The sequence below is a fragment of the Elgaria multicarinata genome, chromosome 3 (assembly GCF_023053635.1).
Source record: "Elgaria multicarinata webbii isolate HBS135686 ecotype San Diego chromosome 3, rElgMul1.1.pri, whole genome shotgun sequence".
NCBI classification, from domain to species: Eukaryota; Metazoa; Chordata; class Lepidosauria; order Squamata; family Anguidae; genus Elgaria; species Elgaria multicarinata.
This window is the reverse complement of record NC_086173.1, coordinates 2,240,581-2,259,970: the sequence shown is the minus strand read 5'-3', so window position 1 is coordinate 2,259,970 and position 19,390 is coordinate 2,240,581. Positions and strand designations below refer to the sequence as shown.

The 19,390-nt window shown below is 44.1% G+C and overlaps 1 protein-coding gene across 8 annotated transcripts in view; it reads right to left on the bottom strand.

Annotated features, from left to right (window-relative positions):
* The window catches only part of DNM2 (dynamin 2), an 80,860-nt gene that overhangs the window by 43,171 nt on the left and 18,299 nt on the right, over positions 1-19,390 (bottom strand). For all 8 annotated transcript variants that reach the window (XM_063119055.1, XM_063119053.1, XM_063119054.1 and 5 more), the window contains exons 3-9: positions 12,430-12,579; positions 10,971-11,174; positions 9,189-9,287; positions 8,087-8,247; positions 6,832-6,974; positions 5,387-5,522; positions 1,142-1,209 (exon numbers count right to left, since the gene is read on the bottom strand). In XM_063119055.1, coding sequence (XP_062975125.1) covers positions 1,142-1,209; positions 5,387-5,522; positions 6,832-6,974; positions 8,087-8,247; positions 9,189-9,287; positions 10,971-11,174; positions 12,430-12,579 — 961 coding nt within the window. The remainder of the gene's footprint in view (positions 1-1,141; positions 1,210-5,386; positions 5,523-6,831; positions 6,975-8,086; positions 8,248-9,188; positions 9,288-10,970; positions 11,175-12,429; positions 12,580-19,390) is intronic.

Genomic DNA, 19,390 nt, shown 5'->3' with positions numbered 1-19,390 from the left:
CTACAGCTCTTCCTCTGAAACAAGACCCTTCCCTGCCAGGAGCACGTTTCAACTATATAATGCAGCCCAAGGGATGGAATGAGGGCATCAGAAAATGAAAAGGTTGTTGTGGGTGGGGCAGAAGTGGGACAAATCCTAATCTCTGCTCCAGGAAGACATTCTGCAAACTGAATCTTGCAATGTACTTATTTAAAGAGGGCTGTTTTGTTTTTCCTAAGGCAGCTCTCTTCTTCATCGGAATTGGAGAGAGGCAAGTGGGTGACAAGAAAGAAAATGGTAAGGATATTGGCTCTTGGGAGGAGGCCCCACAATGACTAAGAAACAGAGGACACGGACTGGAAGAGGACGGAAGGAGAGCCGGAAAGGGCAAAGATCACGGCAGGTGCTTTTGCCAAGACAAGGGGGTGGGGAGACAAGTTGACTGCTCTGGAACCAATGGAGCTCGCATTCCATTGCCCCCAAAGTGGAGGGACCGACAGGAAGCGGTAAACTTCCCCTCCTGCAACAGGACTGTCGAACCTCCTTGCTTATACATCCTATATTTGACCCATTAATATTAATAGCAATTGGAGTGCACACTTAGCTACACACAGGAGCAGCCAATGTGCAGCTCCAAAATGCATCTCCTTCAGCAGAATCTTTGCTTCCAGGGTAAGCAAAATTAAGAGTGCTAAGATTTTGGGATGGGAGAGGGAGTAAAAGGTCGCAGTCAGAGGTGCTGTGCTATTCATTTTACTCTCTTGTATAGCTGAGCCATGCTAAGAATATTTGCCAATGGATGTGCAGGCCCAGGCTTCTCTCTTCATAGAATCATAGAATAGCAGAGTTGGAAGGGGCCTACAAGGCCATCGAGTCCAACCCCCTGCTCAATGCAGGAATCCACCCTAAAGCATCCCTGACAGATGGTTGTCCAGCTGCCTCTTGAAGGCCTCTAGTGTGGGAGAGCCCACAACCTCCCTCTTCCCACTCTTCTTGTTCAAATTCCACCCAAGAAGTGAGTTCTCCCTTTCGGTGGCCCTGCCAGTCACCAAGACTGAATGACAATGTGACCTGAGTGCCAGAGATAACTATCACTATATACATTTCATCAGCAGAGCTCAAGAGGATATTGTTCTGTGTCAGCTACTGTTCCAATACTTGCCTTACACCATGGATGTTTTTGATTGCATAGCTGATTTCTCGTCTCAAATCCTTCTCATCAAACTCCATCTAAAAGAAATAGAGCCAAAGACTCAAGGAGATGGAAACACAGCTGCTGAATACCTTCATGACAAAGAGGGGCCCTCCTTTTTTCTTTATACAGACTACTTCCACGGATGGCTTGATGATTGCTGGCCATTTTGGTGAGAATCTATGCCAAGATCCAGGATACAAAGGTATAGTAGCCAAAGAAGGGTACTTACCTACAAGCATTCTCCTCAGTGGAAGGAGGGCATCCCGAAACAGGTAGCTCCTCTCATCCAATTCTGTCTCCATCTGGTAGGGGTTAGGGGTCACTGAATTTCAGTGCATACTTCAACCTGGGACAAAACCTGAGCACCTACTTGAGCCATTAATTTGGGCCACGAACTGTGGAGACCACCACACGTTAGCCATTGCTGGGGGTGTGGTGTGTGGAAGCATGATATAATGCGGTGTCATCTCAAGAACTGAACTATTTTTTTTAACTTAAACTGCTTGTGTTCATTACTACATCTCTCCTACTACAGATGGCCCACAAACCAACAAGTAAGGCCAAGATATACCCTCTTTCCACTAAGAAGGATAAATGTTTATTTATTTATTTATTACATTTATATACCGCCCCCCCCCCCCCATAGCAAGAGCTCTCTGGGCGGTTTGCAGAAATTCTAAAATGAGATAAAAACAAGTATACAAAATTTAAAATTCTAAAACACAGAACATACATACATGAAGCATTAAAAAACCATTAAAATAAACATGTGGGTGATTAAGATGTGCTACCATGTGCCTGGGCAAAGAGGAAAGTCTTAACCTGTTCTCTTCAAGTATAACCATTCTTCTTCTTCTCTCTCTCTCTCTCTCTGTTAAGAATGGCATCCTCAAATGGGAAGCTGTTGTGCTCTGACGGCAATTCACCACAAGATTCTGTATTAAAGTTTATAAATGGCTCATCCGCCAGAGTACACAGCACCGTACAATTAAAAAATATTACATTGCCGTTGTGCTTGCGTCCTGCTTGTGGATTCCTAGTTGACAGCTGGTTGTACAATGTGGACTAGATGAACCCTTCATCTGATCCGGCATGGCTCTTCTTATGTTCTTACATTTTAAAATGTAAACACAATACTAAGCTAAGACATCAGCAGGAGGGCAAAACACTTGTAAGGGTTCTCACAAATGCCTGAGGAAATAAACATTTTCACTGCCATTTAAAAGTACATGGGGAAATCGTCGACTATGCCGCTCTAGGTAAAGAATTTTACTATGCTCCATTTCAGGATCGAAGGAATATTGGAAAGATTCTTTTCCGTACATCTGAAGAAAAATAAGGCCTCTGAGGATGGAAATTTCTTTCCGAAATATGTTGGGCAGAAATTTTTAAAAATCAGGCACCTGGCACCTAAGAACTTTTTTCTCTCTTCTGTTTTGTGACACCCAAGAGCCTTCCCCTCTTGTTTTTTTCTAAAGAATTTTGCATTGGATGGATTTAGAGAAGGGTTCCCTCTCCCCGTCAAAATAAGTGGATGCTGAAAATGACAAACCCTACCTTAGAAGAGGCATTATCATAGCAACCCAAAATGGTACTGCTGCTCAAAATGTGCATTAAGTACCACAATAAACATAAATCAAACCGCCCAGAGAAAGCTTCGGCTATTGGGTGGTATAGAAATGCAATAAATAAATAAATAAAATGTACTCATCCAAACATTTCCAAAAACATTGTCTGTGCCCTTGTGTAACACGAACTAAAGGTGAAGACCTAGATGGTCTTTACCAATTCTTGGAAGACGATTAGAAAGGGAAAGAAAAATACTCTGGGTGAATGACTGGCTACGAAGGTGGTGCCGACGTGAGAGTTTTGGATTCTGGGACCACGGGCTACGTTACTTGGAAGATGGACTGCTGGCAACAGATGGGTTGCACCTCACAAGGGCTGGAAAGAATGAGTTCGGCCACAGCATGAAGAACTTGATCAGGAGGGCTTTAAATTGAATCTCACGGGGATGGGAGATGTAAACTTCAAGGCAACAATGGATGAAGGCCCATGCACCACAATACAGAGAACAGCTCCAATAGTGCCTCCAAATAGTGTCCACAATAATTAAGGAACAAAGCCAGACTATAAAGCACATGGTCTTTGATGTCTATATACTAATGACTAGAGTATGGGAAACAAAGAGAACGAACTTGAACTCTTAATACATGAAGGTAAATATGACTTGATAGGTAGAACTGAAACTTGGTGGGATGACTCCCATGACTGGAATATAGCAATTGAAGGATATAACTTGTTCAAAAAGAACAGAAGAAATAGAAAGGGAGGCGGAGTTGCACTATATGTTAAAAATAGCTATCCCTGCACAGAAATACAGGTGGATGAGGCTGGGAGCCCCATCGAGAGCATCTGGATTAAAATAAATGGGGCAAGGAATAAAAAGAACATGATAATCGGAGTCTACTACCGATCACCCAATCAAGGAGAAGAGGAGGATGAAACTTTTGAGAATCAAACTGCCAGTGTTTCAAGGAAGTGTGATGTAGTGATGGGGGACTTCAATTACCCCAATATCTGTTGGGAGACAAACACTGCCAAAAGCGCCCCTTCCAAGAAATTCCTGCCATGTGTGTGTGATAACTTTCTCCTCCTACAGAAAGTGGAGGAAGGAACTAGACGATCAGCAGATTATAAAGAAGTCAAACTGTAAGCACCTTGAAAACAATGCAGTGATTACTAGAAGCCAACATGGATTTGTAAGGAACAAATCCTGTCAGACTAATTCGATCTCATTTTTTGATCGGGTAACCTCAATTGTGGACTGTGGAAATGCTGTGGACGTCATATATCTTGACTTCAGCAAAGCTTTAGACAAAGTGCCCCATGATATTCTGATTAACAAACTAGCTAAAAGTGGGCTAGATGGAACAACTATTAGGTGGATACATAGCTGGCTATAGAATCGGACTCAAAGAGTGCTTAACAATGGTACCTTCTCAAACTGGGGGGAGGTAATGAGTGGGGTACCGTAGGGCTGTCCTGGGCCCAGTGCTCTTCAGCATTTGGACGAGGAGGTGCAGGGAATGCTTATCTAGGATTTAATTCCTACATCTAGGAAATAGAAACCAAATGCACAGTTACAAGATGGGGGATACTTGGCTTAGCAATACTACAAACGAGAAGGATCTTGGAATTGTTGTACATCATAAGCTGAATATGAGCCAACAGTGCAATATGGTTGCAAGAAAGGCAAATGCTATTTTGGGCTGTATTAATAGAAGTATGGCTTCCAAATCACTGGTTCCTCTCTATTTGACCCTGGTTAGGCCTCATCTAGAGTATTGCGTCGTTCTGGGCTCCACACTTCAAGAAGGATGCAGACAAGCTGGAGAATGTTCAGAGGAGGGCAACCAGGATGATCAGGGGTCTGGAAACAAAGCCCTATGAAGAGAGACTGAAAGAACTGGGCATGTTTAGCCTGGAGAAGAGAAGATTGAGGGGAGACATGACAGCACTCTTCAAATACTGAAAAGGCTGTCACACAGAGGAGGGCCAGGGTCTCTTCTCGATCCTCCCAGAGTGCAGGACACGGAATAACGGGGTGAAGTTACAGGAAGCCAGATTCCAGCTGGACATCAGGAAAAACTTTCTGACTCTTAGAGCAGTACGACAATGGAACCAATTACCTAGAGAGGTTGTGGGCTCTCCCACCCTAGAGGCCTTCAAGAGGCAGCTGGACAACCATCTGTCAGGGATGCTTTAGGGTAGATTCCTGCATTGAGCAGGGGGTTGGACTTGATGGCCTTGTAGGCCCCTTCCAACTCTACTATTCTATTATTCTAAAGCAGATCTTAAACCATTGCCCTCTTTACGCAATTTAACCGCATACTGCTGCAGTGTCCTGCCCCTAGCCAAGAGCAGACATCCATGCTTTGTTCTGTCCTAACCAGAGGCAGCAAGACACTGCTGAGGGGAGATAATTTATACCGTTGACTGCCTGCAAGTAGGATAGTCATACAGCAGTACTATGCGTGGCTTGACTTAGGGAAACTTGTTACTGCAATGACAAACTTTGAGATGAACGTGGTTAGCAAGGATTGTGCACAAGACATAAAGCTGTAGCCTGGGAAATCACCATACTTGAAAATCTCTCCCACACAGACACACACAAACTGCTATGGAGAGAAAAACACACATCAATTTTACCTTGACCAGCTCAAAGGGGAACCGCTCATGGAAGATGCGATTTATTCGGGCTCCACCTGAGAGTTCTAGTGTGTCTACCTGGTCTCCAGAGCCTTCGATTCTCTTCTCAAAGTCCACAGCAAACTGTTGGACCATCCTGCACAGAGATAAATGGGGACCAATGACAGCTTTCCACCGTGCCAAGGCTTGCTGAGTCAGTAGAAGCCCTGACTGGTCAGTCAGGAATATACATTCAAAAGAATGCTTTAGTGGATGAACTTCAGTTGGCAGGCATGTATGAACAAGAGATGAAGCTTCCAGTTAACGCTGATCTTAATGCTCATCTCAATATGGCAAAGTGCTTTCATTCTTGTATCGCAAGGCAACTTTCTATGGTACCAGTTGAAAGGTGCTAGGTAACTCAAAAGTGTTACCTAACGTGGGTAACGATAGATTTTAAAATATAAATATTCTATAATAAAAAACGAGATGTTAAAAACGCTCAAACGTCAGCTGCTTTAATGTAGCCAAAGTACCACCCAAACAGATTGATCTTGTCAGGCGGATCAACTTGAAACTATGGCCAGTATGCATGGAAGTATTTGAGCTTCAAATTTACACAGCAGCAAACCAAAATGCCTCTCCACACACACTTCATTATTAAATGTGGAACATAGGCAGGGGGCACCTTTAAAAAAGATGTCTTAAAGGTTACAGTGGGTCTCCTACTTTGTCAGTTGAATCCAATAAAAAGGCAGTGCAACACATACGGATGGTTTGTATAACCTGGCCTTCCCCAACCTGGTACTCTCCAATGTTTTGGACTTCAACTCCCAGCATTCTTGACTATTGGCCATTCTGGTGGCAGCTGCCACTAGAATGGCCAACAACATCTGGAGCGCAAAACATCTGGAGGTGGGGAAGGGTGGCCTATACATCCAACAGTATATCCTCCATAAACATATCATTTGTGAAGGAAACTAACCTGGTCACTTCCATCAGGAATTATCTTAGCGAAATGGATGCAGCGTGGCCTTTCCCTGAACGTCTCATGTTCAGGCAACAACTTTTTCCAAGTCTTTGGTTTAACCCATTAATCCCCATCGATATTTGCTACAGTACCTCAATACCTAAAATTGCATAAGATTACACTTATCTTTTGCTAGCCATCCCTCATACCTACCCGCTGCTGAAATTTAAGTTAAACACTCTTCATGGACAGGAATCCTCTTTTTTTGGTTATGGAACTCAATAAAACGCACTGTGCTTCAACGGTGGTGCATAAGTAATAAATGAGCAGCGCAATCACTTCTGGATACTTGCCCCCAACAGTTTCCCCTCCAAAATAAAACAAAATTACATTTTCATGCCTTTTAGGAGGCACAGGTGTGACTTCTTCAAACATAATACAAGGAGGAAGGAATCTATCCAGATGAGAGGCAGGCGTCAATGTAGATTTGACTTACTGTAACAAGGCTTTGGTTTTCCGTGTAGGGTCATCCGGGCGAAAGTTCTTGTATTCCTCCACTTCTTTTTCTAGGGACAGCAGCTGGCTCTGGAGTTTGCTACGCAGGGATGGCAGAGTCTCCCGAATATGGTTTGTCAATTGCTGAGGGGAAAAGAAGACAGAACGTGGCAATAGTTTTACATCAACAGCTCTACAAGCAGTGCGTTGCTTACTGCCAAGGACAGGTCAGTCTCCCTTTTAAGCCAGAGGCCCATTATCGACCTCAGCTGGACAAGCATCTGTCAGGGATGCTTTAGGGTGGATTCCTGCATTGAGCAGGAGGTTGGACTCGATGGCCTTGTAGGCCCCTTCCAACTCTGCTATTCTATGATTCTGTGACTCTTCTCGATCCCCCCAGAGTGCAGGACGCAAAATAATGGGCTCAAGTTACAGGAAGCAAGATTCTGGCTGGACATCGGGGGAAAGTTCCTGACTGTTAGAGCAGTACAACATGGAACCAGTTCCCTAGGGAGGTTGTGGGCCCTCCCACAGTAGAAGCCTTCAAGGGGCAGCTGGACAAGCATCTGTCAAGGATGCTTTAGGGTGGATTCCTGCATTGAGCAGGGGGTTGGGCTCGATGGCCTTGTAGGGCCCTTCCAACTCTGCTATTCTAGGATTCTCAGTCCATTTTGCTCTCAACAAGGGAGAGCGGTGGTGTGATGGATCCCTCATCTTGCTCTAAAAGAATGAAATAGGGTACGGCTTCAAGGCACTGTTCAGGGTATTTACAGAACCCAAGAACCCCTTGCAGGCTAGTCTCTGTCCAGCCCCTCAGGTCTCACCTTGCCCTTCTTTCTAGCATCAAAATCCTTTCCCCTACTTGCTCACTTTGCTGGGGATGACAAAAACAGAAGAACATGTTGCTGCTCCCAGCACAGCCCTTTCATCCCTTTCAAAGCAATCACTGACTTATGGAACACATCCACCGAGAAGCCTGCATATTAGTGGAGATCAGCACTACTGGCTTACTTATTTAATGCCAGTAACTTGCCAGGTACTGAGACTCAGTCAAACCTGCCTACAGTGTTTGAACCAGCTCTAAACTAAGGCACAGTCTAATTCATCCGCTAACACTGAGATGGAAAAACCACATTTGGGTTGAGAGGTGAGCCACCTTCCTCCATGATGCAGTATGGGGAAGTCTCATCATATAATGATCTTCAGCTAAAGACAAGCTACTCAGAAAAAGCCGAGCTGCCACAAGAACAACGCACCTGGTTGAGGACCTTCTGCAAGTGGGGGGTTCCCATGCGGTCTGCCATGTGTCTGTAAGCAGGATGGGAAAGGAAGAACTTGCGCTCAGCTCCCAGTGCTGCTCTGATGTCCTTCTTACCATCAATATCCTTCTGGCTCCGGTTCACAACTCCAATGTAGCCTATGAGTGGGACAGCTCCAAATGTTAGTTTCTGCCTTACCATTTGCACAGGGCCCGAGTGCAAATTCTGAGTAGAGGGCTGGTCATGACAGGGCAGGAACTACAGGATGCTAAGTAGTGGGGAATACTTGCTTCTCTCACAAAAGCCTAACAAGCCACACTTTAAAAAATTGGGAAGATTCTATTCCTCCTCCTTTACTTGAAAACACATAAACATGTATTATGTGGGGGCACGCTGGGAAGTTCAAAGGCAACCCCTGAGATTCCTTCACTCAACACAGGCTCTTCTCACTGATCCTGGCTTCACTCCCCGATGGATCTCACTCCTCAGATAGTTCAAGGGTATCTGAGGGAAACAGTAGTTCAGGATCATAACCTTGGCAACCGGAATCTGTTAGATAAACTGATCTGAATGCATAAGGCTGAGCTAGGACCATAAAATTGCTTCTTTTGCTGTGCAATTTTGCAGTTTCTAAAGAGTATATATGGCTCCAACTACCTACTGCTTGTTGCAAAAGGACAAAAAAATTGATAGCTTCTTGTAAACATATTAGGATTTATTAACAAGCTTGGCTGTGGATCTTGTCCCTCAAGCATTGTGCTGGCATTTTGCGCAAAGAGGTGCCCAGTATAAAAGGAGGTTGCCTGCTGTCGGGCTCTGCAAATCTCAGAGGTTCAGGAATGCCCTGGGTGACAGAGGGCAGGAAAACAACAGCTAACTGACCTAAAGACTGGCTACTTTCACTTGCTCCAGCACTTCTGGACACAATCGAACTGAGTGCACTTTAGATATACAATGAATAATGGTTGAGTGCCATATAATTAAGCCAGATGCTACCTTCATTCAAGCCTTTATTCAGGACTATGAATTTGACTAGCGCCACAAGGCTGAGTTCATTCAATGGAATATCCCTCAGCTATAAGTTTGAATAGCTTTCTACCTCTCCGCAGCGGTAACAGCTTGTTCTCCAGGACATCTCTGGCATCAGTGCCTTCATCCATCAGATCAAGCTTGGTTATCACTCCAATTGTCCGTAGGCCTGAGAAAGAAACGGGACTGCTGATTAGAAGGTTGCACACACATGCAGATGAGCTATTAAAGAAGTTCTCAGGAACCATTTCACACCCTGTTAGTCCCAAGGCAATTTCTCTTCAACAATATAGTAGCAGCACAGATGTGACGTACATGTGACACACAGTACAGTGCTAGGTAAAGGGGAGTAAATTACAGTATTAGTTAAGTTTGTTTATTCATTTCCAGGTTTCTCAGTGTTGTGATGTGGGTTTCCTATATATTTTGTAGTGTTTCTAATTCTTGAATTAAAAGTTACTGCCACAGAGGATACGAATTATTCAATGTTGTTCTGCTTTGCACTCAAAGCTAAGAGTTGTCTTAACTGTAGGACTTCTTCCACGACATGTTTTCTACTACATGCTTTCTTCTTCCAGAACCCACTGAAAAATTCCTTTAAAAATCAGGATCTTAGCAGAATCAGGCTTCTGAGGTCCATTTTGACATTGGTCCATTCTATCTGGGAGGAATCAAGGCTTTCTGTTGTCAGGAAAACAGCTCAGATTGATAATTTAGAGTCCCATCCAAACCTGGCATGGGCTTGTAAGTAGATATCAGAAAAAGGAAAACAGAGGGCACTTCTACACCAAGCAGGATATTCCACTATAAAAGCGCTCTCCTTTATTCCTCATATTGAGGCAGTAGCTAAATCCTGTCGTTTTTTCCTGTATTGCCAGGATTCAATCATTTTTGGCTGTCTCTTCTGCCAAGACTCTTGTTCATGCATTGGTTATTTCTCGGTTGGACTACTGCAACCTTCTTCTCACTGGCCTTCCTTCTTCTCACATCAGTCCGTTGGTTTCTGTTCACCACTCTGCTGCTAAGATCATCTTCTTGGCTCACCGCTCTGACCATGTTACTCCACTGCTGAAATCTCTTCATTGGCTTCCAATTCACTTCAGAATCCAATATAAACTTCTCCTGTTGACCTACAAAGCTTTTCACAGTCTAGCTCCTTCCTATCTTCCCTCTCTCATCTCACACTATTGCCCCGCTCGTGCTCTTCGCTCCTCTGATGCCATGTTTCTCGCCTGCCCAAGGGTCTCTACTTCCCTTGCTCGGCTTCGTCCATTTTCTTCTGCTGCCCCTTACGCCTGGAACGCTCTTCCAGAACATTTGAGAACTACAAGTTCAATCGCAGCTTTTAAAGCTCAGCTAAAAACTTTTCTTTTTCCTAAAGCTTTTAAAACTTGATTTTGTTCTGACTTTATACAGTTAGTTTTACCCTACCCAGTGCCTGTTTACCCTACCCTGTGCCTGTTTGCATTCTCTTCCCCTCCTTATTGTTTTATTATGATTTTATTAGAATGTAAGCCTATGCGGCAGGGTCTTGCTATTTACTGTTTTACTCTGTACAGCACCATGTACATTGATGGTGCTATATAAATAAATTAATAATAATAATAATAATAATAATAATAATAATAATAATAATAATATGATGTAAAAAGGCAGGAGCCACACTTCTGCTTTAAAGTGGTATTGAAGTGCACTGACAACTGTTGGGGCCCATTGATACATGCCATATACTGCTTTCATACCGCTATACCCTGCTTGGTGTGGCTCCTGCCTTTTATATACCGCTTTCATAGTGCAATATCCTGCTTCGTGTATATGAGCCCCAAAAGGAAAAAAAGGGGCATTACTTTACCTTGTGGATCAACCTCTTTGGCCATTTTGAGCGCATCTGAATTGGCCAAATCCATGTTGGCTGGAGTCACAGCAAGAATCAAGCTGCTTTCTCTGCTAATGAACTGTAAAATCATATCTTTGATCTGGTACTCAATGTCCTGGGGTTGGTCTCCGACTGGCACCTTAGTGATACCAGGAAGGTCAATCAAAGTCAGATTGAGCACTGCAAAGAAAAATAGGCAAAGAATAAGAACCTCTTTGAGGAGGTCAAGACTGTCACTAACTCTGGACTTTAGGGAGCTTTACAAAGCCTTTCTATAAAACAAAGGAGAGAAGTCTCCCAGCCATTAAAGAGATCCAACCTATGTAATACAGAAGTTCCAATTCAAGGTTTTCAAATGAATTCCCTCATACAAAGTTCCATTAAAATCCAAATTCAAAATGACCAAAACTTGGCTCAACTTCTAATTGTGTATTCACAAAATGACATTATTACCAAAGAGTTATAAGAGTGTGCTATTTCATCATAATGCATATTATGAAGAAGGACCGAGGGGACAGGAGCAGGCAGAAGTAACATCAGGGCCTGCTCCTGCTGGACTCTTCCCCCCCCCCCCCGGCAGGGCAAACTGCCATCTTAGCCCTGTGGGGAAGAAGAAGGACCGAGGGGACAGGAGCAGGCAGAAGTAACATCGGGGCCTGCTCCTGCTGGACTCTTCCCCCCCCCCCGCAGGGCAAACTGCCATCTTAGCCCTGTGGGGAAGAAGAAGGACCGAGGGGACAGGAGCAGGCAGAAGTAACATCGGGGCCTGCTCCTGCTGGACTCTCCCCCCCCCCCCCGCAGGGCAAACTGCCATCTTAGCCCTGTGGGGAAGAAGAAGGACCGAGGGGACAGGAGCAGGCAGAAGTAACATCGGGGCCTGCTCCTGCTGGACTCTTCCCCCCCCCCCCCCCCCGCAGGGCAAACTGCCATCTTAGCCCTGTGGGGAAGAAGAAGGAACGAGGGGACAGGAGCAGGCAGAAGTAACATCGGGGCCTGCTCCTGCTGGACACTCTCTCTCTTTCTCTCTCCTCCCTCCCTCCCTCCTTGACTCCTTTTCCTTGTGTGTCATGTCTTTATTAGATTGTAAGCCTGAGGGCAGGGACTGTCTTTTTTGCTAAGTGTAAGCCGCTCCGAGAGCCTTTTTTGGCTGAGGAGCGGGGTATAAGTATGATAAATAAATAAATAAATAAATAAATAAATAAATAAATGCATATTATTCCATCTGACATCTTTCTAAAATTTAGCTATACAGATTCTTGCTGTCAATAAGTTATGTTCCTTTTTATTGGATATTTCCACCCATAGTGAACTTTCCACACATAGTGTGGAAAGTGAACTTTCCACACATAGTGAACAGCTATAGTAGTCCAATAGCCCTAAAATGTATGTATGTGGCCCAATATTTTCAGTTTTAGAGGCACAAAACCACACCTACCATGTGGTGAATACACCCTGAGGTTAATGGGAATGGGAGAGATGCCTTTATTTGTCCCTGTGGCCCTTTCTGTCTCCGCTTCAATCTCTTGCCGGACTTCATCAAAATCTGTAAACTTCTTGGACTTGCAGTGCAAAAATTCTGCATATTCTGAAAAAGAGAAGAAATCTTCTGTCAAGGTGAGATGTAGAGCTATGTGAGACCTTTTCTGGGCTCACCTAACTGTACCAAGTATTTTATCTTTTGTTGCCTTATTTTTAGGGCTGCACTGCAGGTTCATCAATTTCATTTTTGGAGATGAAAATAAGGCAAGAGGAGGAGTAATATATCCCCAAATTATGCAAATACTAAAGCTGAACATTACCTGTTCACTTTGGTGCCATGGGGAAGGGTCTTCTTTTAGGGAGCATACAATGAACATAACAATCTCATAAAGCTGTGCAGCCAGATTCGGATATGTAACAATGTCACAAAGCCAACTGAGAGCAAGAACAATGCTCCCTGGATGACCATTGTGCTCAATGTGTGGACTTTCATCCCCTTTCGGAAAAGTTTCTGTAAAATCAGAGAGTGGGGCATATGCTTTTGGCCAGGGTCAGAAGTTCTCAGAAAATGCATCCCTCAATTTCAGACTTACTTTTTATTCTTTCAACCACCCTAGGAGAGAACAGAAGTCTCAATACTGATTTAAAAACAACAACAACTTGATGCTGGATGGATAGTAAAGCAGAGCGAGCAGTGAAGCAACCAAGTTTGCAGATGACACTCCAAAAAGATCTCTCCAAACTGGGAGAATGGGCATCTAAATGGTAAATGTGGATCAATGTAAATAAGTCTAAAGTGATGTACATCGGAGCAAAAAAATCAAACTTCAAGAATAACCTGATGGGTTCTGAGCTAGTGGCGCCCAACCAAGAAAGAGATCTTGAGGTGGTGGTGGGCAGCTCAATGAAAATGTCAACCCAGTCTGTTGCTGCTGTAAAAAGGCAAACTCCATGTGAGGCATAATTAGAAAAGTAATTGAGAATAAAACTGCCAATATCATACTACCTTTGTACAAATCTATGTGCGAACACACTTGGAATACTGTGTACAGTTCTGATCACAATACTTAAAAACTAAAATGATTAAGGGGTGGAACATCTCCCCTATGAGGGAAAGTTACAACAACTGGGATTGTTTATCTTGGAAACAAGGCAGCTAAAGGGAGACCTGATAGAGATGTACAAAATTATGCATGGTGTGAAGAATGTGGATATGGAGACATTTTTCTCCCTCTCTCAAAATACTAGAACCCAAGGGGGTCATCCCATGTAGCTGATTGGTGGGAGACTGAGGACAAATAAAAGGAAGTACTTCTTCACACAGCACATAGTTATATTATGGAACTCACTACCACAAAGTGTAGTGATGGCCCCCAATTTGGATGGCTTTAAAAGGGGGGTTGGATAAATTCCTGGAGGCGAAGGCTATCCATGGCTACTAGCCCTGATGGTTGTGTGCTGTTTCCAGTACTTGAGGCAGTAAGCCTGTGTGCACTAGTTGCTGGGGAACATGGGTGGGAGGGTGCTGTTGCACCATGTCCTGCCTTGTTGGTCTCTGGCCTACGGCTGATTGATCACTGTGTGAACAGAATGCTGGACTAGATGGACCCATGGTCTGATCCAGATGGCTCTTCTCATGATCTATAAGATCAATGGAGGCATAATTAGAGAAAGAACAGGTAAAGGTATAGATTCCCACTTGCTATGAATCCCACCATGCTACTGAGAAGGAGAACAGCCTTGTCAAACAGTGCCACATCTTGCTTCCTTCCAACATATACAATGTAGTCACCACACATACATAGAACTTGAGAGGAAGTTTAGAAATCTACCCATTTTGTCTGGGGTTTGGCAGCCACCCCACATTTCTAGTAGCCCATAAAGTTTGGCTTTCTTTCTTCACAAAGGTAAAGTAAATGCATCCCTTTTGAACCTGTTGCTCAGCTAGTGGATTTCATAGTGGAGTAATGGTAGGCAGCGTATGTATAGCAACTCCTCTCCACCCAGCCATGACTTTGATTTTCAAGTGCACATTCTACCTCCCTGTGTCTGTGATTTTTTAACAACGTAAAATGTGGCCCCAGTGTTGCCTCCAAATCTTCATTTTGGAATTTAGCTTCTAGAGCTGCTGACTACCCAAACCCTTTCTAAAAACAATTCAGGATTACTGTAAGATTCCTTCAAAAGTCATTACAGTTAATGGTGATACAATAATCCCCTCTGATCCACTCCCACAGCCATCACTGGCCTATATACACCAGTTGCTGGGTGACATCGGTGGGAGGGTGCTGTTGCACCGTGTCCTGCTTGTTCATCCCTGGTCGACAGCTGGTTGGCCACTGAACAGAGTGCTGGACTAGATGGACCCTTGGTCTTGATCTAGCATCAGGGCACTTCTGATGTTCTTATGACCTACCACCACTGCCCCCTGCTGGCCACATGGAGCCATGCTTGGTCCTTCAGGCTCCCTTCAGCGACACCAATGCATTAATCCTGTGGCAGCGTATACTACAGGCTCTCCATTAATTGCCAGAATTAAAATTTCTAATCACCTCTGGTGATCTGGCAACTATAATTGTGGCCTAGTCACAATCCTGTGGCTCATGCCCACTGAGGCTGGTGGGGCAAACGACAGGGTCACCAACTCCAGAGGGTCATCAGAGGCAGAACAGTCTTCTGAATTCTCTGCAGCCCACACCACAGAGAAAGAAACGGAGACCCATGAATTTTAAAATCATGAGTGAAAAGCAGGGTGGGGAGAATCCACATAATCACACAAAAGCACTCCCTTTGGAGACACATTCTCCTGTTCCAGCAACAATTCCATTGCACAGAAAATCAAATGACTTTAGATCATCAGTGCAAAATATTGGGGTGGGTGGGTTTGATGTATTTATTAAAAGTTTTGTTATTCTGCTCCTCAATCCAAAATCAATCAGCAAAAAAAAGACAGACCTACCCACAGGCTTACAGTCTAAAAAGACATGACACATAAGGAAAAATGGATGAGGAGGGAAGAGGGGGGGGGAATTAAGTAGACTGCCAACCGGGCTGGTGGAAAGGCCCTGCTCCCCCTTACATCTCCTGGGGGTGGGGCTGTCCAACTGTAGCCCCTGTAGAGGGCTGTCCAACTGTAGGGCTCTGATGTTCCTTTTGCCTTCTCCTGCCTCCCTCCCTCTTTCTTCTTTCTCATGGGACAGCTGAAGTCAGTTGGCCCTGGGGTGGGGTAGGGGTAGTCCAACTGGAGCAGCCTGCTCTCGTCTCCCTCACTCCTTCTTTCCCACAATAACCACTGCACTGAAATTAACACACACACAAGAACCACTGCAGTGGTTCTGCTCCTACTTGGATGGCCAATTCCAGAAGGTGATGCTGGGGGATTACTGCTCTGTCCCTTGGAAGTTAAGTCATGGGGTGTCACAGGGCTCTATTCTATCCTCTATACTATTCAACAACTACAAGAAACTGTTGGGGCAGGTTATCCAGAGATGTTGGCTGAGGTGTCACCAATAGACATACAACTCTACTTCTCCTTTTCATCAAACTCAGGTGATGCAATGGGCATTCTGAACCAGTGCTTGGGTGAGGTAATGGGCTGGATGAGGACAAATAAACTGAGGCTCAATCCAGACAAGACAGAGATACTATTAGTGGGTGGCTCTTCTTTCCAGCTAAGTGATGTTCAATCTGTTTTGGAGTGGGTTGCACTCCCGCTAAAGGATCAGGTTCATGGTCTGGGGGTGCTCTTCGACCCAGAGCTGTCACTGGAGGTACAAGTGGACTCAGTGGCATGGAGCACCTTTTATCAGCTTACACTGATATACCAACTATGCCTTTATCTGGACAGAGATAGCCTAGCTACAGTTATCCATGCTCTAATAACCTCGCGTTTGGATTACTGCAATGCATTTTACATGGGGCTGCCTTTGTAAATGATCTGGAAACTTCAGCTGCCCCAAAATAAGGCACCGAGACTATTAACAATATGATCATATTATGCCAGTACTTTTTCATCTGCACTGGCTGCCAATCCATTTCCAGGTCGGATTCAAACTGCTGGTACTAACATTCAAATCCCTAAATGGCTTGGGGACAGGCTACCTGAAGGATCTTCTCCTCCAATATACACCTGCCCAGACTCTAAGATCAGCTTCAGCAGTCCTCCGCCAGGAGCCCCTGCCAAAGGAAGCGATGTGGTTGGCTACTAGGAGGAGGGCCTTTTCTGCAGTTCTGAAATGAGCTTCCCAGAGAGGTTTACCTGGCGCCTACACTGTGTTTGTTTCAACGCCAGGTTAAGACCCTTTTATTCTCCCAGACATTTTAGTTTTTAAGTTTGTTTTTATCTGGTATGTATTTTAAATTTCTTGCTGCTAGCTCAGTTTGATTATTTATTTTTATATTGTAGTTTTAAACTTTTATATTGTATTTATCATCTATATTGTTTCATATTTTATCATTTTAATTGTTGTGAACCGCTCAAAGAGCTTCGGCTGTTAGATGGTATAAAAATTCAATCAATCAATCAATCAATGTTTCCCAATGCCCTGCCTAGTGCCTTGTAGTCTGAGTCAGCCCTGCCCTATCCCAGTGCCTGATGCCGAGCAGGAGAACAGAACACATACCAAGCTCCTCTCCTTCTTGCATGTATAGTTCAGCAACTGACAGAAAGATTGGATTACCGGTAAGACCTGGTCTATGGCATTGCACTGGAGGAAAATCAAATAAACCATAAGAATTATGGGGATTTAAATTGTTGGGGGGGAGGGGGAAAGCAGCAAGGTAATGGGTTGCCTCCCCCTCACACCCGACCCTAGCCTAATGGATGGGTGACCAGTGTACCCCAAGACAGAGTCAAGCCTGCCACTGCTCAGGCTACAGACCACGCATCAGGGATACCCTGGTATGGTGGGAATCCTACCAGACAGATGCCTACATTCAGTACATTATTTGAAGTTGTTTTAAAGGGTCACTGGTTCCCACTGCAATGGAACAAGAATTTAACATGCGGATATAAAAAGGGAGGCCTCTAGAGTGATCTCCTCATGCTCCTTTGAATCCCAGTGGGAGCCAATCTGCCAGACCTGCATTTCAAGCAAAAGGCGCAACAGGTGCAGCTACATTGCTCCCTATCCCAGGGTCCCCTAGCCCTACCCCAGGGTCCCCTAGCCCTCCAAATGGTCAGAGGGTTGCTCTCCTTACTAAGGCGAACCCCCCATTGACCCTTATCTTATCACAGCTCTAACCCCTGTAGTAGGGGTTCAGTCTCATTTGACTACAGCCTAAGTGGTTAAAACGGGGCAGGGGGGGGGCGCTACTAAAAAAATCCACAAACATGCAGCCAACACAACTTCCCTACCAAGGACAGAGTCTGCCCAGATATCAGGCAAAAGGCAAACTGGGAAAGAATACACACTTTCCTTCTACCTTCTCTCTCTTCCCCCTGTCCTGGTGCACTCTGTTTTAATTATTTCCATGACTGCAGAAGCTATATTTTGCCCTTGCATCCGAACTGTTCAATATTTGTAAATAATGTTTAATTTTGTAAAGCATTAGAACTGTAGAGAAAAGACTAGCCACAAGAAAGTTACCTGTGGAACTGAAATTGTGAGATTTAAATGTAGAAAAATGTTACTTACTTGCAGTATTTGGAAAATAAATTATTTTCATATATATTTATAGTTGCATAATGTTATTTTAATATTCTTCACAAATTTTAGTAAATAAAGAAATACGACAACATTATTCCACTATACCATCAATATTTATATATGATGAATACTAAACATAAATCCCTAATGACAATATAAATATAATACCAACAACTGCATTGTTTCAGATCCACAATCAAAACTTTGTTAGTAGTGTAAGTCTTTCCATTACATTACTGTAATCATATCCAGAAATATGAGCACAATAGCAACCCCCTGCATGTGTTTCCCAGCAAGTGGTCTTGAGGGGCATATTGCTTCTGATACTGGAGGCAATATATAGCTATCATCACTAGCAACCACTGATAGTCTTATCCTCCATGAATTTGTCTAATCCTCTTTTAAAGCTGTCCAACTGTGGTAAAGTAAAATATTTATCATCTATCACAGTGGTTCCCAAACTTTTTCAGGTCACCGCCCCCTTGGTTCCACAAACTCATGCCCAGTGCCCCCCTACCCTACACTATAAAAATCATTATTCAGAATAGCGGTTTTCAATGACCCACTAAGGAAGATAATAACAATAAAATTAAAAACAGCAACAATTAATTTAATATTTATTCAAAATCCAAAGCACCTGCCGTAGGCTTGCCATGGGAGGGAGGGAAAAGAGAGCAAACGCCTCTGTTTTGCACCCGGCGTGGCAGGGCACACCAAACAGGGTATGTCTCTTCATTAGGGTTTTGGTGCTTTTGAAACATTTCAATTCACCGTTAAAAGGACTCTTCTTAAACGGTATTAATACATGTGTAGATTCTTCCCCTATATGGCTTGGGACCAAACTACCTTCTCCCATAAAAATGTCCCTGGGTTTTAAGACCTTCTGGAGAGGTGCTTCTCAGAAAAGACCACCTTGAGCGCCCCCCTGCCACCCCCTTGCCTCTTAACGCCCCCCTATTGAATCCCACCACCCCCAAGGGGGCAGTACCGCCCACTTTGGGAACCACTGATAATATTTAACATCTATCATGTCTCCCTTTATCCACCATTTTTCTAGCTAATCCTATGCATGCTTAGACAGGAAAAAAAAGTCCTACAACATGGCTGGCTAGGGAATGCTGGAGCTGAGACAAGTACTTTTTTCTGTCTTAACATGCATAGGACTGCACCCTAAAGCAATAGAAGATATTTTCCTAGAATGCAAGTATCCCCATTTACTCTAATGGAGATTCCTACATTCTAGGATTGTTACAAGAAGAAATTGTACAT